The 25,498-nt window shown below is 43.8% G+C and overlaps 1 protein-coding gene across 2 annotated transcripts; it reads left to right on the top strand.

The window, feature by feature from the left end:
* The first annotated feature begins 1,071 nt into the window (after positions 1-1,071).
* Positions 1,072-25,001, top strand: LOC110506320 (cAMP responsive element binding protein 3-like 1). 2 transcript variants are annotated; one of them, XM_021585854.3, is made up of 12 exons: positions 1,072-1,474; positions 10,823-11,027; positions 13,604-13,770; positions 14,585-14,669; positions 16,581-16,738; positions 17,088-17,237; positions 17,463-17,521; positions 18,073-18,141; positions 20,218-20,317; positions 20,697-20,826; positions 21,637-21,886; positions 22,115-25,001. In XM_021585854.3, the coding sequence occupies exons 1-12, from the start codon at positions 1,373-1,375 to the stop codon at positions 22,149-22,151; spliced, it is 1,512 nt and encodes a 503-aa protein (XP_021441529.2). In that variant the 5' UTR covers positions 1,072-1,372; the 3' UTR covers positions 22,152-25,001. The 2 variants fall into 2 exon arrangements, 1 of the variants encoding a protein (XP_021441529.2); XR_016492176.1 differs by lacking the exon at positions 20,697-20,826.
* Positions 25,002-25,498: the final 497 nt, after the last annotated feature.

Here is a 25,498-nt window from a genome sequence, read left to right as displayed (position 1 = left end):
AAAGTCTAATTAAATGAGGATGGTTGACATTAATTATGCATACTCAAATGTGTCTACTTTCAGCACCATGAACTGTCCATTTCGGATTGATTGTGCCGAGGCTGCTGCTTCAAGTTTCAGCACAACAATGTAAGTTACTCGATTCTGGCTTATTGTGAGGTCAATAACTCGGATAAACACATCACGGGCAAGAAACATTTTGTTTTTAATCAATTAAATTATAGTAGTAGCAAGCTATCAAAGTTGACCTCTGGTCCTCCTCACCTTTGCGTTCTCCACAAACTGAACAGAACATAGACTATAGGCTAGTCAGTGCAAAATATTTTTTGGACTAGGCCTAATCCAAAATCATTTTCCTCCAGTTAACCATTCTGTACATTTTGATCGGTCTCTTAGCATCTTTTATCCAGCAGCATACCACCCTGCATCCCAATGTTGGCTTTCCTCCAAAGCTAAGCAGGAGAGGTCATAGTTGATCCCTGGATGGGAGACCAGATGCTGCTGGAAGTGGTGTTGGAGGGCCAGTAGGAGGCACTCTTTCTTCTGGTCTAAAAAACAATATCCCAAGGGCAGTGATTGGGGACGTTGTTCTGTGTAGTCTTTCGGGTGGGATGTTAAACAGCTGTCCTGACTCTCTGTAGTCACTAAAGATTCCATGGCACTTATTGTGAGAGTAGAGGTGTTAACCCTGGTGTCCTGGCTAAATTCCCAATCTAGCCCTCATACCATCATGGACTCCTAATCATCCCTGGTTTCCAATGGGTTCATTCATCCCTGTAACTCTTCCCCAGGTTGTTGCTGTATATGAGAATGTGTTTTCAGTCAACTTACCTCATTAAATAAATAGTTGTCATACATGTGTTAGGACTACATACTAATACTTTGAGAGGACCTTCACAGAGATATACCTGATGTTTTTTCATTGGAGATCTACACTTTCTACATGCCACTCAAAATACCCCAAAGCTATAAGAAGAGTCAGAGAATACCGAAGCTACTGCTTCTTTAAAAAATAAAATAAAAAGAGGCGGGGGATGTGTGCAGAGAAAGTGAGGCGGTACCATCATGAATATTAATCAAGTGATTTGTTCCTTAGAGACAGAGCGCAGCTGGATGTCGCTGATTTGAATGAACTAGAGGACACCTCGCATCATAACAACGCATATAAAATCTAAAATAGTATCTTAATAAGCACTACGCGCTATTGAGTCGCGGGATGCATATCAACATTATAGTTGTATAAGAGACAGTTCAGAACAGAGCAGCCTAAAAGAGCTGCTGTCATCGGTTCTTAACATTTGAAACTATTTACCTTGTATTGCTTTTTTGAAAATATATTTCATCATAAAGTTTAATTATAGCAATTGCACTTATGGACACCATTCTGGACAATTTCGCCCCGGATAAACTTTTCCCCAGTGCCAACCTGTTGGACCTTGAGGATTTGAATGAAGGGGATTTTCTCAACAATGTGGTATGTGTTGATGTTCATTTTTCTATTCTACATATTATCAACACTTATCTTTACGCACACAGTGATTGACAAACTGTAATGCAGCATAAATCGTGATTCGCTTTGATTCTCCGGATGTTTGATATATTATTCGGCTGTATGCCTATAGCCTATGCGATTAATGCTTCAGTGTCCACAGTGTCAGCAGTGTTCCTCTGTCTCGATTGTGATAGACGTGTTAATTACTCTGTAATAACCTGATTTATGCAGGAATTAAGCTGATAGTCTACACTGAAAATATCCAATGCACGTCAGAGAAAGGTGTTGGGTTCGTCACATGCGTGTCTGAAACGATTACGAAAGATAAACAGCCGGCATGTAAGCTACTGCTGTTTAATTTACCCAGCTGTGCATTTCAGAAAATTCTCTTTCACAATCGTGCCGGATCTAAAGTGGGCGTGTTAGGTGGAGTTGATCCTGCTCATGCATCCGGCTTCAGTGCATTTGTAAAGACTGTTGTGACAGATGTGAAAACTATCACACTTTTATGATGGCCCTCGATAAATGACTCTGATCCAATTGAAGAGGATATTCCTCATGTATTAGTTAAGTTAAATATTCAGCACATCACACACAGGGATCAAGAGTAAATGTCACTGGAAAATGACAAACTGTAACAAGACTAAACAACCCCACCACAAAGAGATGGAGTACATAATTGTTAGTAGGTGGTGGAAAATTGGACCAGCCAATGGGCTATTGGAGAAATGGTGAGCAATCTGGAAAGGATCCCATTAGGCTTTGTATGTTCCATGATGACTCATTCTTCTGAGGAGAGAGTGGTGGTGGTTTGTATCTTTAACTACTCCCCGGTGGGTCAATGTTTCATCTAATTCGAACACCCATAGGACATACAGAGGTTTAACTGGGGATGCTTCACACATATGAATGGGAAATCATGTGACATAATGGCATTCACACTGAATCTGCACATCAGCTCAACTAGTCATGCACTTGGGACACTTGAGGATGATTGTGTTCTCAATGGGGATTTGATAGACTTATAATAGACTCAGATGTCCCTCCACATTCTCCCAGCTGTGAGGGTATGTATCAAGCCTGGCCCCTGGCCCTCAATGGCTTGATTGTGGCTGGGAGCTTTCGAGGGGACAGAGACAGGGAGGAGAGGACCAGTCTGTCTTTAGTGTGAATAAGATCAGATTCTAGCAACTGACTGCCCTCTCAGTGCTGTGTGAGAGTGAATGAGGGCCTGTGTGTGTGTGCAGGGTGCACCCCTCACCTGTCTGCCGCTGCTTCCCCCTGCACAGCCCTCTGTTGAAGCCCCTCTGTAGGCAGAAGCGTTGAGGCTGGCCCTCTTCAGTGAAAGAACCCTTTGACGTCTTTAAAAAAATTACAACAAAATTACACACTGGGGGGAAGGGTGGGGAGAGGCAGGTAATAGGCAGTGTTTGTTTTACCAGTTATTATGGGGGTTTAAATATAGGTGGGTCATTTAAGGATTTCTACTGTTTAGGTTTCTGTGTGCTATTTTTTGTTTTTATAGCTTGGAGTTAGAATTTCATGGCTGCCTTGGGGTTTTCGGATGCTGCCTTTGATGACCCTCTTGCCAAGCACTTAAACACCCTACATTTTAGGTAATTGCATGGGTGGGTAAATCAGATAAGCTGCAGGCTATTGTGTAGCTTTCAAGATCAGAAAGTGTGGCCACATTATCTAGGATACCTATGGTGTGGAGATTAGCATATTCCTATGATACGACTTTCAGAAATGTGTCAGAGGGTGTTCATTCCTTTTGCATGGATTACAGACTGTAATGAGTTTGCAGGTTGTCTTCATATATGGCTGGTCTAGTCAATCCCACTTTACTTGAATGATAAGAGCAATTCCTATCGGATTAAAGGTCAGTAGCATACTGCAGTTGACGACAGAAGTGAAATATTCACTTGGGTGGATGCGTAGAATAGAACTGCACCCGCAAGTGTGTGTCTGTGTGGAAGAGGGGTGATCCCAGCCGGCAGGTGACTGGCCAACACACCTGCGTCCCACACAAGCCAGCGGCTAGTTCTGCTCACAGACGATGGAGCGTGACTGGGCATGCCAAAGAACTCCAGCAAGTCGGGGCCTTGCAGTCGAGACACACTAATGCAGAGTGGGGGTGGAAAGGAGTTTTTGGCAGAGGGAGGGGGTAATGGGATCGGCTAGCTGCATTCCTTCCCAATAGGTTCCTACAGGGACTCATTGCTCTGAGCTTCCTACTGCTGTGTTTGGAGCCAGTCCAAAATGGATGGCTATGACAAAGTGATGTAATATTTTGAAAATTCATGCATGCCTGCAAAATAAGCCAGACAGAAAACCAGTCTACCAAAAAGGGCATGCCATTGGCTCTTAGTTCTTCACAGTCACTTCTACTTTCTGCTACATGTGTTCTCTGCTGAGGAGCATAAACCCCGGCTACAAACTTCCACTTTCAAGTGGTCAATAAAGTGATTCTACCTCTATAGCTTGATTCGGTGTGAGGTGAGGTAGACTTGAAAATGGCTGTCTAGCAATGATCATAACCAACTTGACGGAGCTTGAACAAAATATATAAGAAATTTGGGCAAATATTGTACAATCCAGGTTTGCAAAGCTCATAGCGACTTACTCAGAAAGACGGACAGTTGTAATCGCTGCCAAAGATGATTATAACATGTATTGACTCAAGGGGTTGAATACTTATCTAATCAAAATATATTCATATTTTATATTCCATGATTTGTTTTGTGAATTTTTCTTCCACTTTGACATTGCAGAGACATTGCAGAAACATTGCAGAGACATTGCAGAGACATTGCGTAGATCGTTGGCAAAAAAAAAGGCAATTAAATCCATTTAAATCCCACTTTGAAAAAGTCAAGGGGTGTGAAGACTTTCTGAAGACACTGTACTATATATACGGATCATTCATGGAAGGCTCAATAAAGAGAAACGTGACAAACTACGACGCTAAGATGTCATGAGAAAGATTACGCATTCGAGGTGCTATTATCAGTCCTTCAACTTCGTCTGTGAGGTGAATATCAAAGGCGTGGTGATACCTTTCAGGCACACCATAGGAAGAAGCTCTAACCTGTGGTAGTTGCAGGCTATGATCAATTTAGAAAGCATACAGTGTCAAGCCAGTCAGTGTTTTATCTTTGGTGATGTTGCGTCTCTTATATTGTCCTCACTGAAATGCAAGTCATACTTTTTTTTTTTTAAAGAGATCCCCTTGTCTAATTTCTGTTAGAAGAAGAAAAGTAGATTTTACAAGATCTTAATAACTAGAAATGATGTGTTATACATTTGAAATAGATTACATGACGGAGCCACAATGGAGCCTCCAGCTATATTATGGGCCTTTCCCGAGATAGTATATTGATTTAGAGATCTGAGTAATAGAGCTTCCACAAACGTTGAACTGGACCAAGTTCTGGTGAGCCTATTGTCTATTTTCAGGGCAGTTCTCATGTCCTTTATTTTATTTCTACACGAGTGCTTCCTTCACCCATTTCCTTCTCATTACATCCTTGCAGGTATCACTTTGTTCATCATCTTGTAATAAGAGGATAATGCCCATTGTAGTTGAAGTACCCACCCATCCTCCAAGCTTACAAAGAGTCTGTTGCAGGTTATTTTCACAAAAAAAACGGTGAGTTCGCGTATCGAGTATCCAGAGACAAGTAGGAATGTCTATTTAATCTTATTTTATTTTGTATAAAAGGCTGGTGGGCAGTTTTCTCAGTCTGTAAACCAGTCCTCTGTTGTAGTCTCTGGCAACCAGCTCTGTAAATGAAACGGCAGAACAGAAGAAACCAGACTTAATCTGGAACACATTGTTAGGATGGAGCTCTCAGGGATAGATTTCAGGGAGAGGCTTGCAGGAGACATAGCAGGGACAGTTCTAGGCAAGTCTCTCTGTCATAATCACCTACACATCTCTATTGGAGCAGTAGGACTGGCTGTACACGTCAGACAAAAACCTGTCTGAAAATCCACATTCCATATTAGTAACCAAACGAAGTCAATTAGCTATCTGGCTAATTATCTGTTTATGACTTATGATTGGGGAAGGATAAGACTAAACAGGGTTGTTATCACATTTGAATGGCTGTCATGCTGATATGAATTGGATTCAAATATAACAGTTGGATTCCTGTTCCCTGACCCATTTCGACCACAGTTCATTCATACCTTGCCTCGCTGGTTCTCTGAGACCGAGTCAACATTGTGGACTGGTGTTAACGTTTGCTGGAACAAGGCTGTGGATTCTTTCAAAGCGTCCAATGGTCATTTTGATTATTTAAGAAGATAGTACTTGAAGTTCACACTTTAGTCAATTAAATGCGCTAAGGTCATTTATTAGGCACAGGAAGTGCAACCGGCAGTGAGAAATTGTATTGAGAAGTAATTAAAGTGACTTTAGTTTTGTAGTCCACTTGTAGTCCCCCCCCCCCCCCCCCCCACTCAACAATAATATGTTCTGGGCTTCCTCTAATCTATCACAGACTCTAAAGGGATCCAAACAGTCCCTTAAAGGTCAGGAAACCAGTCAGAGTGACACACAGAAGCCTGTCTCCAGTGGTTGTGGTTTTCAAACCCCTCTGCTTGCTAAAGAAAGCATCTGCACTGGAATTAAGAAACCAGGCCTTTCCACTCAGGAAAAGTGGGGGATGGGAGCTCATGGGTCTACTCTATACTTTAGGGTGCTCACCCGCTGCTCATGCAGAGGGAAATTCAGGCCATGGGACTGCTGACTGCTGCCTCAACCTCAACAGTAGATGAATAAATGAAATGTTGGACTCATTGAGGAGCATCAGTCAGCGAGTGTCAAGTCTGGCTGATTTGAGAGCTTTGGGAATACCAGTGATGACATGCATAATGCAGTATGTCAAGCAGTAGGTCAATTGTGTGGATTACACATATGTCATTTTGTTGGACATCAGTGTAATGCTGATGTAAACGGTAGCGCTACTTCCAAATGTCTTCCTCAAAACAGCAGGTGGAAGATGAGAATCAGGGGATGTAGAGTGCCCACTTGAGCATTTACGCATAACAATTGTAAATGGTAACGCATCAGATGCATATCAGGCTCATCTTGTAGCACCTGGTCTAATTTGGGTGCCAGTGGCAATGTGACAAGCGACGACATGTGACCTGGCCCTTAAAGTTGCAGATGGGAACATTTGGCTGCAGCAGTCTCAAGTCCTAATGTTTGCACGCAACTTAAGAGGTTTTCAAAGGGAGGTCAGATTAGGTCAAGCTGTCAAAACGTTATGGATTGCAGCTGATTGGAACGCACATGCTTTTCGCTTGGAATTTCCCTCCTCTCTTGTACTGATGTAGCGTGGGTCCTCTAGATAGTCTTCCTGTATGTCAAACTTAACAGAGTCCAGATCGTGACAGTCATCATATTGCGCTTATCTTGTCTGCTGATTTTCAGTTTTTAACTTCACCCATAAGCACAATTTCCCAAGTAATCATTTGTTCTTAAAATAACAAACTGTACTAACTGCTGCTTCTATTCTATATCTTCTCACAGCAACAAGGGTAAATCTCCACAGAGCAGCCACATTTGAACTGCACAACAGTCATTCCTGCAGATCTGAGAGTCTAGCAGCTTTCTTGGCTTGGGTCCCACGCCCAAACTTTTATTGGCCGATTTATTTTTCCTTTTACAAACACACATTTTCTCCTGCTGCTGAGCTGCTCCACGCGAACCTTGCACTCCAGTTTTCCTTCTGCAAGTGCCTGGCTAATTTGCATGCTTCACTCTGATTGGTCGCAGAGCTGACAGTTGTTGTGTCACCAGAAGGAATGCGAGAAGCACATTGGTATTACTATGCGCTGCTTGACTTCAGTGCAGCGTTTACCATGTCTACTGCTGAGACATTTATTTATGCTTTCTTTTCACCAAATGTGATACTGTGTGCCAGGAGAGAGTGCAGTACTTAATATGATAATGCCTCGCTAGAAATACTAGCACCACGTCAATGACAAGAGGGTAGGCTTAGAGGGCTTATTTATTGTGTGGTAGAATGTCTAGAATATTGCAGATAGATATGGTAACATTCCACCTCTTCTGAACAAGCCAAACAAAACACTTTCCTTGTTTCCAATCACAGTGGGTACAATACTCCCAAGAATTCTGTACATTTATCCCTGTGCCCGTGGTTTCTAAAAATATACTATTTGGTTTCCAAATCCATAACTGCAGTGGTGGCTAACATATTTGGCATCTATTATCATAGTTTGCTTTTAAAGGGCAAAGCGTTTAGATGGGCTGCAAGGTATCTGCACGACAATGCTCCGGAGCCTTATTGCTCAAGCATCGATGTAGAGTAGGGAGTCGAGTTGCTCTGGATCATTTTAACCTCTTCGGTTCCCCATAGCGTAGTGGTCTATCTTTCTCTCTCTCAGCCGCAGAGAGTTTTAATGAGAGGGCTTCCAGAAAGAGTACCACCCAGCAGCCCTTCCCCCTCTATGGGGCTTCCTGTCTGTCCAGACCTGTACCAGCTGCCCCAGCTGGAGAGATGGGCCGGCGAGGGCTGAGGGAACATCTGGGGCAGCAGAAAGGGTCTTTTCCCCACCCCAGACAGGGAAGATGTGTTTCCCTCAAGGTGCTTAAGTGTGTTTCTCTTCCCATCCCATTCTGAGAGACATCTGTAATTATTGTCTGCCATCATGACCACTAAAATGATAGACGAGAGAAGAACTTGAGTGCCAAAACTATAATGAATTCTCATTACCTGTTCCCTGTTCAAAAAGCAAGCTTTCTCTGTCTCATTCTAAGCTGAGAATCAAAATGTTCCCTCAATCATTTTGCATGCAAGTACCGTCCTGGTATGACTTGGTGTACTTCAAAGCCTGCTGGCTGGTGCTCTAGCCACAACATACGTAGCAATCTAGAGACATTTTCAGATGAGGGGCAACTCCCAAAGAAACTGTGATCTTTTAGGCTTTCCTGCTTACATTTCTAGTGGGTTCATGTGCAAACAATCATCATAGTTAAAACATAAAATAAAAAAAAGTCATGTTACTTTTACTCCATCCCAAATATGACCCAAATTCAGTAATTGGGTCTCTTTAAAAGACAATTTAAGTGCCATGAGGGAGAAAAAGACCCCTCTGTCTGCCTCTGAAATTCCACATCTTGGTCTATGGGGTGCAGAGCAGAAGGCCATATGTGAAACTTTTGAGGGCTTGCATCAGCAACGGTTGCATCATCATCACCATCACAGACTGAACCAGAGTACCAGGAACCTCTAGCACGGGGGCATGCGAGGGAGTTGTATTGTGTTGACTTTATTAAATAGTTTTCCATTTGTTTGTTTTTAAAACGGCTTGTTCGTTTTCAAAGGAGCTAACTACCCATACCAAATTTTTCAAATTTGGTCAATTCAACCCGACTGAGGCTACAGCTTGCTGCCTTCAAAACCAACCACTTATCTGTGTAATATACACATTGTGATTTGTGTTTGTCTTTTCCAACCACCATAATGTCCACCTTATTCTTGGCTTGACAGTGAAACATAGAAACACCAAGGTCAGTCTGGATTATCTTGGGCACATCCGCCGCTCACGGGGCACAACAGGAACCTCCTGCTGTAGATGAAAGGGTCTGGGTGGGACTGTTTATCCTGTTGCGCACTCGGCCATAGTGGTTAGTGTGCCTGCTGACGGCAATGGTGCTGCACTGGTAAATAAGCCGGATCATCTAGTATTGCCAGTGTGCCTTTCTTTAAGCATACACTGCTCTCGAACCGACATCAGCTCTATTTAATGGTGTTTGATATCCGGTTAAGTTTTGTGTACATAGATAATGTAGGAGCAAACTAAGGTTGTGAGTGAGTGAGCCTTCCATACACTCCCTTGCACTTTATCCAAATCCTTATCATGAGAACATGACAAGTAGAGTGAATGTGTCGTACTGATTGGAATTGATTCACCTCCACTAGCAAGATCATCTCATCTGTTTAGGCCTAAAATACATTTCAGCAAATGCAGATATTTTGTCTGTATGATGATACAGCCTTCCGTGGGGACACACAGTTTGGCCAGGGCTTGATCTGTGTTGGTTTTCCTGCCACCGAATTCACAATGTTGAGGCGTGTGAGAGGGCCTAGCACATGGTGAAAGAGGGATGTCTTTGGTGCTGTGGGCAGCGTACATTGCGTTCTGTTTGACAGCTGTTCAGCTCTCAGGCCTGGGTTACAAGTTCACACCTCAGACACTCCCCTGTACAGCAAACAAACTGCCCCACAGGTCGCTGTACTGTGAATAGTTGCACGTGTCTCATACTTGTAAGGATATACAACTCGCAAACAACTTTGGTAAGGGATGGAGTGATGGTGCCTCTGGAATTCTATTCTCTGTGATTCATGTCAACCTACCTTCAAAGGCATACCCAGAAGCAAGAGATGATGTGCAATTGATGTCATTAGAGATGTAGATATGTTCGAATGACACACAAATCTCCACAAGTGTTCTTATTTGCAGGGTGATTCAACATGTCTCGACATGTCTGTGATCAGGATGTCCTTCATTGCAAATCACGAAGCCCTTCAGGCTCTGGGTTGACTTATATAGTCGTTCTATTGACCCCACAGTGCTGCTACCATCTTTGTTTTTTAGTTTTTTATTATTTCTGAGTTGTAAGTTAAAAAAAAAGTTTTTTTTATCAGATAATGGGCCTGAAATAATCTACGTTCTTCACATTACGTTTACTTTTGGGCAAATTCATTTTGTTACAGCTCTAGCTATTATAAACTCCATTGGTTGTATTTCCCCTCTGCATATCATCATGGGTGAAATAAAATCTTGAGAGCATAGCTGTTACACATCTGGGAAAACGAACGGAGCATGTTGGGCTGTTTTTAATTACAGCTAGTCATGTTGGTCATTGTGAATGACATGCAATTAGTGGTATGTGTTGTTGGGATTCATTAGGCATAGCTGGTTTGAGAGGAGGTGGAGTGTAGAGGAAGTAAATGTGAACTGGTCTGTAATGTGGAATACAGGGGTGATCTGGAACACTACAGCCGGAGGACCAGACTGTGTCCCTGGGGATTTTAATAGAGCTGTTCTGATTCTTGCACACCAGCAATGACTCACTGTCTGCTAGCTAAACTAAAGTAGTGGAAAAAACTGAACCATGCACTGGTGGCCTAATAGATAGAACTCAAGGACTCCATGTGTGAAATGGTATGACTCATACTTCCAAGAGCAGGTCTACATATTGTATATTTTGGTATGGGATTCGATTACATGATTTTCTGATTAAAGGCGGTCTGATGTGAGGAATGTTTTGTTGGTGATTTTGTTTTGCAGCACTTCTCGGAGCAGATGGAGGACTTCTCCAACGAGCTGTTCAGCAGCTTCTTTGATGACCACCTCCTGGCCGACAGGAACCCACTGTTGGACATGGAGATGGACCCACCCAACCCTGACATCCAGCAAGAACACAGCTACTCCTTGAGCGGAGACTCGGCCCCCCAGAGCCCCTCCATGTCCATCAAAATAGACGAGGAAGCAGGTATGAAAAGCATTATTTTTGGTTCTTCTTCTTTGATCTTGTTCATCATAGGTTATCTTCTTCCCAGAACCCCCCCAATTCCACACACCTTATTATGCTGAAGCTAATTGGCAATTTATTGATGCTTTGACCAAAGTAAACAAGAAACGATACATCTACAGCACAATGCTTTGACTAAACATGAATTCAGGACAAAAAGAAGAGCTCCACCAACAGTGCTGCTAGGGGTACAATATCTTTAGTTTGATAGTAGTGTAAGTCCTACGTCACTAGAATAGCTGTATCAGATCTGTATCCGCGCTCTCCGCTCCTGCCCTATCTCCCGACGCTCCCGTGCCGCACAGAGAACCCATCCAAGGAGCCGAGCTCACATAGTACACTCCCAGCCAAGCCCTGCCCACCCTGGCGGAATCAAGGAAGCAAGTCAGGGGATTCCAGGCAGTCAGCCAATACACACACACACACACACACACACACACACACACACACACACACACACACACACACACACACACACAAACACACACACACACACACACACACACACACACACACACACACACACACACACACACACACACACACACACACACCATGTGGCTTCTGCAGCCCTTGCAATGACTCCAAGCTGCAAATGTTTCTCCTTGATTTCCCTTGTGCTTGGGGCCAGGGGAAAGAAGAGCCATAAATATAAAATAAAAAAAGGGAATCTACTGGTGGGGGGTGGGGGGTGGGGGGGGGGGGGGGGCAACTACCGTGGCTCTCCAAGGGAGTTGCGTCACACAGAGTTTTACTTAGAGCTTAGGGTAGACTGAAAGAATAACATTGGACTGAGCAGTGTGTTAAAAACCACAGTCTCACACATGGAACGTTAAATCACTGGCCCCCCAAAATTTTTTATACAGGAATCCCCAGTAAGATTGATGGAACAATGGATGGAATCTAATGAAATGGATTCATATGGGATCATGGCCACACACATTCGTTCCACTGAATGTCAACATGAAAGTGTGCATGTAGATGCACAGCACTTCCATAGCAGTCAAGTTCCCCAAACTGTCGACAGAGCAGAGGCACCCACAGAGCACTGCTGCCAATGCAGATTTGATTCCCCATCCCCTTTGCCCAAAACACTGTAAAAAGCCCATTGTTAAAGAGATTGACTGTTAAAAGGGTGTGTCTAGCTTCTTTACTGCTCTCCGCCTAGGTGTAATGTGTGGAGATCAAACTGCCATCCCCTCTCATAGCCTGGCTAATGAGCTCCCAGGCCCTGCCCCAATCCACTCAGATGCTGAGTGAGGGGAGTCCGACTAACTGTAGTGACCTGCCTATAAACTTCAAAGGCAATCCTGATGCTTCCTCAGGGCCACAACACATGGCCTCATGGGTATGGGCAGGCTGTAGCCATGACATCCTCTGAGATGTGAGCTACTGAATGTAATGTCATGTCTAGATACTCTACATAAAATTACCTGGATGTTCTGTTGGTTTGCATTAATTATTTGTGATGACATGCCAGTTACCGTTAGTGTTGTCCTTGGTCACATTAATTTAGTGCATCCTGTTGCTTCACTGATGGAATCTTCCCATAGAAAAGGGAAGACCTCATCATAACATTGCAAGCCATGACATGTTGATGTAGAATCCCAGGGAAAGTTGTTAATACTACTGTAAAATAAGTATTTTTGTTGTCATTGAATAAGACATATTTCACTCATCTTACAGTCCATTATATATTGTGTTTGGCATAGTAAAAATGTAATCTATTCCTTGTGGACAATTTAGGATGTTGCCCAAGGTTGCCAATACAGTAGACTTTGCTGAGTGGATTGAAGATTTTGACGCCACTTTGGGTTTCCCCCGTGGGGTAAAGTCTGTGGACATAAAACCCCAGTGGGGGAGGGATTTACACCCTCCCCATAATCAGTCTCCCACTGCTCCCTTTCCCCTCCTCGCCATGGGATTCTCGCCCACACCCCAACCTGTCTTCTGTTAAGGAGCACAACTTGAAAGCCTGCCTACAAACTTTTTTATAAGCCTCTGTAATGTTTTATCGATCCAATCGGGGTGCCAGCAAACAAATGAGGGAAAAACCGGGCTGCTAACGAGGACCCCTGGTTGTGAGTGCTTTTACTCCTGACTTTGAAACTACAGGACGGTCCCTCTTCAGGAGAGGGCTTTGTACTCACTGGCCTCTCACTGTTTACCATCTTCACAGAGGTTATTAACGGAGGAGGAAACTCATTTCGGAGGCAGAGAGTCCTCTAAGTTTAACGCTATTGACGTTCACAATCGGCTGCTTCGCGTTAGCCCTGGATCACGAAGAGGATCCAGTCTGTAGATGTGCGTCACACCTGCTGCTTTAATGTACACTGATCTGTCAACCAATCTTGCTCACCTCTAGTAGTATCCCAAGATGTCCCTTTGAAATACACAGGGGGGCCTCTTGGTTTGCTTCTTGGCCCCTGGCCTCTTCATGTAGAGTACTGTATGTTACAGAATGGCTAGTTATGTAATGATATCCCTTGAGACATACAACAAATTCGTTGACCAAGTCTTCTTTTTCTTCTCCCCAGAGTTTGAAGGAATGTGGTCCTTCAGCCAGGACCTGACGGCCATCCTGGTAAAGCAGGAGCCTGATCAACGGGCAGAGCCTTCCTCTACAGTCCCCTCCATGGGGAACTCATGCTTCCAGCCTCTCAACCTCGCCCCACCACCTCACAGGAGCTCATCGGGGGATATAGTAAGAAACTGCAGCCATCGAAACTATCACCTAGAACCTATCCTAATCTGTTACTAGGGAAAGCGTTTTTCCTGCTTGTCAAAAGCTATGGAAGACTAAGCCTCTTTATAAGCCATAGGGATCTCTCCTGGCTTTCTCCTCTTCGACTAAAACGTGAGCTGTTTGAAGGACAGCTACAAATGTGGAATTTGGAGTCTAGTGTCTTGCTGGAACAGCAGCCTAAAATCTCATTTTTGACACAGAATGTAGTTCAAAATGTGATCATTAAAAGGAAAAGAAACCGATGTTGTAAGTGGAGGAAATAAACCATTCACACAGTGCACCCCTACAGGACCAGCACTGTGACTCATGCATCCTTGTCCATGGGAGTAATTCATGGCTTGTGTGGCTGAGGTGGGGCTTAGCAGTCAGATGTGAACCCCAGCACAGCTATTACCAGTTATCACTGGTTACCAGGCCTGTAGCCCAGCACACATTACTACAGTACTGTCTCTTTTGGTAAACTAGTGGTACATTTAGTTTGAACATCTTCAAATTCATAGGATATTTAAAGTTCTGTGAATATTTTTTGGGATTAGGGCACGGTAATCCGATTAGTTCCAGCTGTAAGAATGGCCTCCAAATGGTGAGTGCCCTGGCTACATGGTCCCTAGTTGGATCTCTTCCAAGAACCATTGGTGGAGATGGATTCCCTCTCTTCGGGTTACATAAATAGTTTGTAACCGTCTTCAGCTGTGTTTACTGTCACTTGGAATGTCTCTTGTCCTATACAAATATCCTGCTGTTTTTTTTAATACCATTGCTCTTACTCCAGTGCTCCAAAGAGTTGAACCTCAACCCCACACCTGCAATCAAAGATGAACCCAGAGAGGTCAACCAGTTCCTCAACATCCCTTCAGGTGAGAATAAATTACAATAAGCAAGATTACATTGACTTTCAAACATCCTTAAGGGCTTCTGGATCCAGACGTTCTAAGAAAGGTTTGATTTTAAAGTGACCGTTCCTTTAGACGCCTCAGTTTCTTTTGAGAGGTCTGTAAAGGTTATGTGCAGGTGTCACAGGCGTTTACCTCCAGTCGATTCCTACCATAGTGCCCTTCTACGAGGGGGGGGGGGGGGGGGGGGGGGTAGAAGAAGTTGCCATGAAGCGTGTGTCACGGTGACCCACTACAGTGTATTCCCGATGACACACCACCTGTGACCACTATTCCAGACAGTGGTCTGCATGTTCTTTCTCCTGCATGCTCCCAATCGTTAAAGCGATTGTGAAAATGGCTAGGCTATGGTGGATAGGGATAGCAATTACTGCGAGTAAGTGTGACACATATTGTACAGTGTTCCTTTTTTTTGTGTGTATAACGTGTTATTTTTCTAAGAGGTATTTCACTATGAAACACTATTAGTGATGGCTCATTTCAGACATGAAGTGTTTCCAATTATAGCCTGCTTGCTTTTCCTTTTTCCATTTTTCGCCTACGCGTACGAGACGAGACTGCCTCTGTTCATTCATGTAGTATTTTTCGGATCTAATTGCTAATGAAGGTAGACAGAAAAAGCCCACTGAGACGCAAGTCCGCTAGTATATTATTAGAGCAGTGGTGCTGGGGATTGAGTGCACTTTTTTGGGGGGTGTTGATCTAACCAGCTAAGTAAGATTCTGTTCCCATCTCCTTTTCTAGTCCTTCCTTAAGAGTGGCAATATTTTTTGTTCTCTACACTAATGCCTTCAAAAAAAATAAAAAAATAAATGCCCATATACTATCTGGCATTCTTATTTTCAATATTTCTGTCTGGGGCACCAGATTGCCCAATCCTTTTAAAGAGTGTATCAGAGAGACAAGGGGAAGGACTGCCCTCACCTACAGAGGCATTCAACTGGAGTAGAAACTAGAACTGACCAGATACACCTGTAGAGACGCAGCTGGACCTGTTCAGCCACCAGCCTGCAGATTAAAGTGGCTCGGTTAAAGAGACACTTTTACTGGTTCAGGGGTTGCAGAGATGGCCTTTATGGTGCAGAGGAATACCTCCATATAAGACTGAACCCCATCTGGTGGACCATAAATCTTATATTCAATAACCACAAGCCAGCAGCAGCACATGTCCAGTCTAGCCCTGCCTCCCTCCGCAGAGCGCAGCCTGAACAATAACGTCTGCGTTCTGTCTGCCTCTGCCTTTGACAAACGCCCATTTTCTCCTATTCTTCACCTCCGTTTCCAGTAACAACAGAATAAAACCTGGGCCCTGTGTACTCTGGACTCACACCAAACTAAATCCATGGGTCATACCGGCATGGGTCTGGCCTGGTGTTTGGGAACTGTGTTGGGGTAAATTCTGCCTGGCACAGATATCTTAAAAAAGACACAGTCCTCACTCCCATCCCTGTCTGAGCTCAGTTCAGATACTTACACAGAGGCTACTGCTGACAAGTGGATGGGAGGAGGTGATCAAGCAATGCGAATAAGAGCAGCACTGGCTGCCTTACTTACTGGAATGAAGCTGTCTCTCTGTTTGAACTGGCTCTGTCCAGGAAGTCATTTGCCATTTTAATTACGGATCTCTTGGCAAAACGGACCGTTTTACGAGGTCTGGATTTGCACCGCTCCTTTCCACTGTTTAAGTTGAATTAACTGTCTTCAGCTCGATCCCACACGACAGATGAAGTCAGACTTTTGTCCCCTAACCATACAGTGACTGTATGTCATCATGAGGTGTTGATGGACAAAGGCTTTGAGCATATGGGTCATATTGCAAGTGATGCATTTCATAACCATTGGTGCCCTATTTTTTCTGCCCCCCCCCCCCAACAGATGATCAGCTGCAGCTCCCCCCCACCCCTCCCAGCAGCCATGGCAGTGACAGTGATGGATCCCAGAGCCCCCGCTCCATACCCCCTTCCAGCCCAGCCCGCCTACAGGCCCGCTCCTCCGCTGCCATATCCTCCTCACCCCTCCTTACCGCCCCACACGTAAGTGCTGAGGCCATCCCACTCGCCACTCGCCAAGGCAGATCTGTGGTATGCCTTTCCTGATGACTTTGGGCTGTGCTTTGGATGGTTCCCTATCAGTGAAGGTTCCCCAGCATAGCTCCAAGCCCTTCCTGTCAGTAGAGTCAGAGCCACCCACGATGACCTGGGCTGCAGACAAACCCATCTGCTGGACATATTAGGAGTTAATATCCACATCCTCACACTGACCCTGACCACCACCCTAGTCTCTTCATTAGGAGCTGCCCTGGTGTACAGATATAATACACACAGTACCACAGATTCCCCAACTCATAACCAATTCATAAAATGTGTCCTTATTTCTCCACAGAAGCTACAGGGCACTTCAGGGCCACTGATGCTGACAGAGGAGGAGAAACGCACCCTGATTGCTGAAGGTTACCCCGTACCCAACAAGCTGCCCCTCACCAAGACCGAGGAGAAGGCACTGAAGAGGGTGCGCAGGAAAATCAAAAATAAGGTACTCACCCTTACATCCTGGAAAGTGAAATGTTGATTCAGTCAAAAAGAACTGTATGATTTGCTTCCAGAAAATGTGTAAACCAATTTTTAACCGCAAAACTTATTTTATACCTGTAATCTCAAAAGTAGTGTTTCCACAGGCAATATTCATATTTTAATATCCTCCATTTTATCATATGAGCTGTTATTGATTTTGGGATCCCTCTCTCACCCTTCTGTCTAGATATCTGCCCAGGAGAGTCGCAGGAAGAAGAAGGAGTACGTGGAGTGCCTGGAGAAAAAGTAAAAGCAGGACACTTTCCCCTTTCCTGTCTGCCAACTTTTTTTCCTCCTCTCTCATCATCATTCCTGTTCTCCACTTCTTTCATTTCGCCACTCCTTCATTGTTTGATTGTTCCTTAGCTAATGCCAATGGCGTTTGTCCATTAAAGCATGCGGTCACACAGGGCCATCTGAGTCACACGCAATCACTTAATCCACTCCAGCAAAGGCCACTGTTCCTTACCAGGAAAATCACTGACTTTCCATCCATGGTCATTGTTGTTGTTTTTTAGTTAATATGTAAGACCTAAGTACATTACAGAGGTGCAGAGGTTACTATAGGATTACCACTATGCCTCCTAGGACCACGGACTGTGTTGTGTTAGCATCCAAAATTCAAGCACTTTCTTTCAATAGCCCATGTTGTCTGTGATTATCAAGAATGTGTATTTCAAATGGTCAGACAGCCGGTCAAACAGCCTAATTCTCCAGCACGGCAAGCATTTGTCTCACTCTTCTATTTTGTTCTATGTGCTGATTGAATGTATGGATGTGACTTTTGTGTCTCACAGGGTGGAGAACTACACGTCTGAGAACAGTGACCTGTGGAAGAAGGTGGAGACACTGGAGAGTGCCAACAGGTGAGCCGTGACTTTGAGTGACAGACTTTATGTGTGTGAGTGTGTGCATGTGTGAGCACGCTCTGAGTGATGCTAGACACATCCCCTGAACCAGCAGTTTCAGTCAAGGCTTGAATAACCTTTTCTATTCATGATACCTGTGTGTGATTTGACTGCTACTCAGCAGTGACTACGACATCCTTCATTAGGCGGGGGGACACTTTCACAGTGTTGACCATGGTGTAAATGCAAGTTATTGGACTCAATAAAATACATCACAGGCGACACAGACTCTAAAGGCATCACAGCCTGTGCCAGCCTCTAATTTACAATAGGCATTTAAAGCTGCTTGGATCAAAGTAACAGCGTGACAATATACCTCTCCCTAATTACAGCACAAAGGGAAACAGCTCAAAAAGTGCACACTCAAATCTGCCTCATAATAATTTCAGGCCCGAGAAGGAAACCACAAGCATCCTACAAAGACAGATCCCTCTGACTCAGCTCCTAGCAGGCAGTCCAAAGGGAACACACAGGAGCCAGCTAGCAACAACGTGTGGGGCGGTTGTCCCAACAGCATATTCCTTGCCCTTGGCTTGTAAAGAGGGGACAAAATGGGCTAATCTGTCAATGAAAGATGGTAGACCAACAAGCAGTCTTTTGTCCTAATGTACTCAAGTTCATTTTTTGTTGTTGTCTCGCATCTCGCACACAGTTAGCTGGATACTAAGTGCTGGCTGTACTTTAAATTCTAACGTCTAGAAAGGTTTGGGTCATGAGGAGGGTCCAAGATAGCTCTTGAAAAATTGAAGGAGTCATAGAGTCACTCATGCAGATGTTTCCCAGTCAAGGTCTACTAGTGTTTTTTATTGTTTTATTTACACAGTCTATTTTAGTCCCTTGGGAGCAATAAGGTTTATAGATAACAACTGTACAAGCACTGACCAACCATGATTCAATTCAAACGTGATGACGCAATGGACATTCCTCACATGGGACGTTAATGTTCCGTTTCCAGAGTTTCCATGAGAATTATCCTGTTAGGATTTGACCCCCAAAAAATTGTAATCACCTTCATATCCAAATGGACCATTGCATGAAGCTCTTCTTTTATGAGAATATACTGTATTTTGAATCTCTAGTATTAACAGCATGCTATTTGTTATTGTGTTATCTGGGGTATCCCAAAGGACCAATATCAAGTCAGTATAGCTGTTTGTATGTTTTTAAACTTTATTCCAGTGTTATAGTCACATATTGTGGTTATGGCAAATCGTTTCATGGTGTTTGGTTTATGTGAAAGCAGGCATTGGAAATGTATTTTCTACCAATAGTGGAAAACATGCTCCCTCTCGTGGTGAAAATATGAAAGCTCGCCTGGTTTAATTTCTTATTGCAGCCTGACCCAACACTCATGCCTGTCTACAATGCAGTAATTAATGTCTAAAGGGAGAGAGAGAAAGAGAGAGAGAGAGAGAGAGAGAGAGAGAGAGAGAGAGAGAGAGAGAGAGTATGAAGGAGGTTGAGTCCAAGTGGGCGTCTGCATTGCTTGTGGTTTTCAATAGCTTTCTATTTGGGCAAGGCTTGCATTTTGTGGGGAGAGGGAGGGACTGTGGGAGCATGGTTCACACACTAGAATTACAGACGTCTTATATAATTTCCAGCTCTGTTTCCTCAATGTGTTATCCTCACATTATCTTTTTTTTCCTCCCTCAGAGGTGAACTTCAATGTCCTGGATGCTCAGAAGAGCCAGACAATTATGATTCCGTGTTAGTTGACTGCGTCCTCACTCTACAGTCACAAATATAGCCAGATGGAGAGGGATTATTTTTGGGGGGACTTTAACAAATCATTTCTGGGAAGTGTCACTGTCAGTCATCTGTGTGTGTTTGCGTGTGTACTATATGCGAGGCTTGCCTTGTGTTACCCAACAGCTGGAGCTCAACTGGATGATTGTCATGACTGACAGTCAATAAAGAGTCTTCTGGAGAACGTTTTAGGAGGAGGATCGGTATTGTAGATTCCGCAAGAGAATAAGGCTGTATTATCAGTCAATCTGAAACATGTATTCTCTACCTCCTTGCTCCTTTCTCCAGAACTCTACTCCAGCAGCTCCAGAAACTCCAGGCCCTGGTCACAGGAAAAGTGCCCCAATCCTGCAAGATGGCCTCCACGCAAACAGGAACATGTCTTATGGTACTTTGCATACGATTTATTCTTATACACATATGCCCCACCATTATCGCTCTCTTAAACAATGCTAAAATCCCATACACATTTTCTGTGCTCTTCACTGACCTAAGATATTGTGCGTTTAATGTTCCGTGGACCTAATAGTCATGCCAGTCAAAAATGTCAAATGACTGCTTTGTTTGTGAAAATACTCACTGCAATGGACAGGGACACTGGCTTATGGCCTGCCCTACTCTTCTATAACACACTGAGGCAACCCCATGAACTCAAACTGGCAAAAGCCTTCTCAGCTGGAGAACAGAACCTCACTAGCACACTGTGCTCATGTCGCTCATGTTGACCGTGTGCTGTTTGTTGATGGTTTCTGGTTCCCTCCCGCCAGGTGGTGGCGCTGTGCTTTTTCCTGGTGCTGGGCTCCATTGTGCCTTGTCTGCCTGAGCTCTCCTCCCTGTCCCATACTGTGAAGTCCTCCTCGCCCCTCCCCTCGGCTGACGTCTACACAGCCAGCCAGGGTATGTCCCCCTACCCTTCACCTGTCACCTAGAACAAGGTTTCAGGACGCTGCGTCCTGGGGCCACCCGTGGGTGCATGTTTCGTTTTTTTAGCCCTAGCACTACACAGCTGATTAGAATAATCAAGGCTTGATGATGAGTTGGTTATTTGAAACAGCTGTTTAGTGCTAGGGGGAAGAAAAACAAACCTGCACCCATGGCTGCCCCAGGACCAAACCCTGACCTAGACCTGTCTACCATCTACAGCATGAGGAACACAAAGTCTTTAGTTGGTTGTCCCATACATATCCCATATTTTCGGGGCATATGTTGCTTGCCCATCAGCATTTCCGGACATAATGTGAAAAGGAACATTGTGTAGTTTAATAACACATCAATGTGGCATTACATCTGGTCTTGTAGTGTTTCAAAAGCAACAGACTCAGGCGAGTATGTTAGCTGAAATCACAATATCCTTCTGTTATAATATACAGCTTGATGACCACGAAATGGAAATCATACATGGACCAACTGGCTACTCAGAATTGGTTGGGGAGGGCTGGGTTGCCTTAGAAACCTGAAGTCAGCATGGCACAGGAAGCGGTTATGAGTTGTTCTCCCTGGAGAAGTCACATGACCGTCGCACACCTGCTGAATAAAGATGGTCGCCCTGCTCACACCATTCCATTCTTCAAAAGAAACCTACTTTTTTTTTTACTGTTAGTTTACATTTTCTTACAATAACGGAATGGTTCTATGTTCCTTTGCAGTGTTTGGAGGATCCAGGCAGTGATTAACATTCTCTATTTGTCTCTGTTTGTGTCTGTTTAGTCCGCTCCCGCAGCCTACTCTTCTACGACGAGAACTCCTCGTTGGAGGACGGTCACGGGGGCTTCCTGAAGATGGAGGGGGACGGCTCGGAGGGGGCGCCCCTCGACTACAACGAGGACCGGTCGGCACGTGACAGCCACGGGGGCGAACACGAGAACACCAAGTACCTCAACAAGGCTCACTCCGACCCGGTGGACTACAACAGGACCGGCGCCCAGTTCCTCCAAGAAGAGCCGCAGTACCACAAAATGTAAGCTGAGGCCAGACAAGTAGGGCTGTAGACTCTGTCTCCATCTGTGTTAATGAGAGGATTCTCACAAATTGCTCTTCAGAACCAGGGACTCATTATTTTATCAGTGCTCCTTGTAATTACTTAAACATCAACAAGAACAATTTATTTGAATGAGATTGTTAGGTTACCAGAGTTTGCCCAGTGGCGTATGTTGTGATACTGACAGACTCTTTCTCCCCTCCACAGAGAGCCAAACCCCGAAGGAGGAGCGGAGTACTTTTAACCTTTAGGCGCGGAGCTGCCAAAAACACACAGCTCTCCAGACTCCTTACCCATGTGGATGTGTAGTGACACTACGGCGCCCCCTAGTGTGGCATCCCCAACCCACCTCTCCCTGCACTCCCTGACCTCCTGCAGTAGCTCCCTGGCCTTCCTGTTCCATCTCATTCCCTGAAGTTCCAACCGGTAGAGAGGATGAAGAGGGTATGTGAAGAAGATAGAAATGATGGGCAACTGCAATCAAAGCTCCACAGAAACTTTTCATCTTTGACTGGAGGCAGAAGCAGGGAGTGAGAGGGCTTTTTGAAACCTCTGTGTGCAATGTGTGTCTGCCTGCACTTTCAAGTGGGTGAGTGTGGTTGCAGTGCTTCTGTGCAGAGGAAGTGCTCCTCAGATTCCACCACACTGTTGCTTTTTCAAGGACTGCTAAAAATATTTAGAACACAGGAGGTACTTCAGGTGAAGGGTGTATCGGATCTATAGCAAATTGGATGGGAGGGTGGGTGGGGGGGGATGGGGGGGGGCTGTATTTTTAATTCCAGTTGTCCTGTTATAGAAATTCCCTCTCCTAATTCACAATTGGTAATGCAATTATTTTAATACATACACTTCAAATATTGTCCTCCATTACCTTTCGCTTAAAATGCGCTTTAGTGCCTAGAATTATACATCTTTCAATGGCATTTATTTGACATTTGACCACATTTTGTCCCATAATGTTTAAGCTTGTATATGCATTGCACTTTTTTGTCTTCAGGTTGACCTTGCAAGCTAATGGGCATAAGTGCCTTCAAACTCTTTCAGTGTTTGTATTCTCACACCATCCACATGGGGTTGTTCATTTGATTATTTTACTCTTTATGCAATCTAAATCATATGTAATATATACGTATTATTGGCATCAAAAAAAGAGCATATTTATTTTATGCAAAAAAATATAGTGAACTTTTCTTTTTACGAATATCAATTATGATGTCATGTTTACATGATCTTGCTGTCTTAACTGTTACACAGTTTGTCTGTTTTTGTATTTATTTCTGTATCAAGAAAGTTTTGTATATATTGAAAAAACGTGAACAGGGACAATCAGTGTAAATACATACCAAGGGTGTACAATACTCCCTCGCTGGAGCAAAACCTTCTCTAGTCCAAGAGACTCTGAAAAACTGCTCATATTTACAAAAATCTTAGTCAAGAGAATACATTTCCTCCACAATTAAAAAAAAATAAATGAATATCATTATTATGTTAAAAAGTCCATTCAGGCCTAATGTCATTGTGAATGTGAAAATAGAGTATATTTTAAATTGAATATCAAACTTCAGAATTCTCTAGGGGGTGGGGGGGGGGGGGGGGGGGGGGGGGAATGCATCACTATTTACAGTAGTGCCCAAAAAAACAGTTCACTCTAAAGAACACTATTCTGTTGATGATGCTTCTAAAAAAAAAAACATTAGTCACTTCAGCAGCAAAATAATACAAAAAGCTTTTCAAGCAGAGTTATTGTTGCGAGAAACCTTGTTACATTGAATAGAAGATATTCTGGTGTTCCCTCCTCTTCCTGCTGTGTTGTTTGAGGGCGAGAGAGAGGGAGGGAGAGATTGTGTAAGGACTGCGTGGGGTGGCCCCACTGACGCTCAGTGAGATTGCGTAATGCTAGGTAGGAGGGTGCGAGTAGACAGCCCAGGCTCTGTGGAGGAGGCATGGAGGATCTGGGTCAGCCAGTGGCCTTGGAGTCTTAGCTTAAAGTCCAGTCTGTTGCTTTTCATAGATTCCACTTGCTTATTCACAACTGTAGCTTGCCTGTGAATAATCAGGGGAGGCCAGACTCACAATCCTGCCATATGATTAATATGTATTTTACTCTAACATGTCATTAGATTTGCATTATTCATTTTCTGTCAAATGGTTTGTAAAATCACTACCCTATTAATCAGGTTCAGATTCATACAATTTATAAATTGGTTTTGATTCCCAGCTGTCACCTGTCACATATCTTAGTGCACATTACCTGACCAATGTAGAGTTGGTTAACTGACTACACTGATAATGTGTGTATATTGGAAATGTAGATTGCTTCCTGTCAAGATACTGTTTGTCTATGTTTGTCTTTTTGTTTTATTAATAGATGTGTAACTAAGGTTCAACCAGATGCTCTGACCAGCCCTCACCCACTTGCCTTCTATAAACACACCTTTTACTGATCAAATGGTTGCTTAGTTGTCCCAACCCACCCCAGCCCCCTCTACCCTACCTGCCCCGCCATCTTTAAGGTTGTCTCAAAGCTGTACCTGGTATAAATTACTGCGACTCTATATTCAATGTGCTGATCTTGAACCGGCTCTCTGACGACTGTGTCAACACTAAACCCCATGTGATCATGCATAACACGGTACATCAAGTCAGACTGAGTTATCTGGTTGAACCAGGGTCAATCTTTTGTAATTCATCCCCCAAATGTGTGGTTAAAAGACCTGCTTCAAAACCTGTGTGAGGGATTTTATAAGGCTATTATAATTCAAAGTGAAATGATGTAAATCTTACCAAACATTCCATGTGTTTGTTGGCGTTCGTAATGTGTGCCCTTTTGTACATAAGACAAAGTGAATGCTTTTGCTGTAAATAGGGGGTGTATTTTTGTATTTGAAATTTATTTTGGTATTCACCTGGCGCCTTTGGGAAGGAACTGGCCAGTTGCTGACCTTTCACACTGTGGCTGTACAAGTAAAATGCATGTATTTCTGGGCAAGCCACAGGAGCCTCTCTGTATTGCCATTCTGTATCAGTCTCTTTAACAGTAGAGTTAGTAAGTAGATTTTAGTATCAAGCAAAATATTAAAAAATTGCATCAGCATAACACCGTCTCCTTTGTCTCTGTGCCCTGATATTCTTGAGAAATGCATTCGGTGCAATCTCGTTTTTGTGCCTAGTGGTTGTTTGATCATTGGAAAGTGCATGCAAGCTTGATTCTCAGTATCGCCACAAGAGGTCGTAATTGTTAGTCCATCCATTTTGGCTAACCTGATTCTAACTCCATCATCCCTCAAAAAATAGACCACTGTGTGCCTTCCTAACTGAATCCTAAAACACTACCACACAAGTGGCTGGCTCCACTGTATTATATCAGAACCGGTTGTTCATAGCCTGTCTGGACATAACCCACATTTGTATTGAATTTCTGTCCTGTCCATCTACACTAGGGGTGCCAAAGGGGGTCAAATCCAGTCCAATACAGGGTGGTTTGAGTAAAACAATTACTTAAATATCATACAATGTGATTTTCTGGATTTTTGTTTTAGATTACGTCTCTCACAGTTGAAGTGTACCTATGATAAAAATTACAGACCTCTA

The sequence above is a fragment of the Oncorhynchus mykiss genome, chromosome 26, assembly GCF_057628025.1.
Source record: "Oncorhynchus mykiss isolate SJ-2025 chromosome 26, ASM5762802v1, whole genome shotgun sequence".
NCBI lineage: Eukaryota > Metazoa > Chordata > Actinopteri > Salmoniformes > Salmonidae > Oncorhynchus > Oncorhynchus mykiss.
This window is presented reverse-complemented; position numbering and strand designations above follow the sequence as displayed.

Coding starts and splice junctions, on each gene's coding strand:
- LOC110506320 (XM_021585854.3), top strand. CDS start 1,373: ATGGACACCATTCTGGACAATTTCGCCCCGGATAAACTTTTCCCCAGT. Junction 11,028..13,603: donor CAAAATAGACGAGGAAGCAG/GTATGAAAAGCA, acceptor TCTTCTCCCCAG/AGTTTGAAGGAATGTGGTCC. Junction 18,142..20,217: donor ACACTGGAGAGTGCCAACAG/GTGAGCCGTGAC, acceptor TCCTTTCTCCAG/AACTCTACTCCAGCAGCTCC.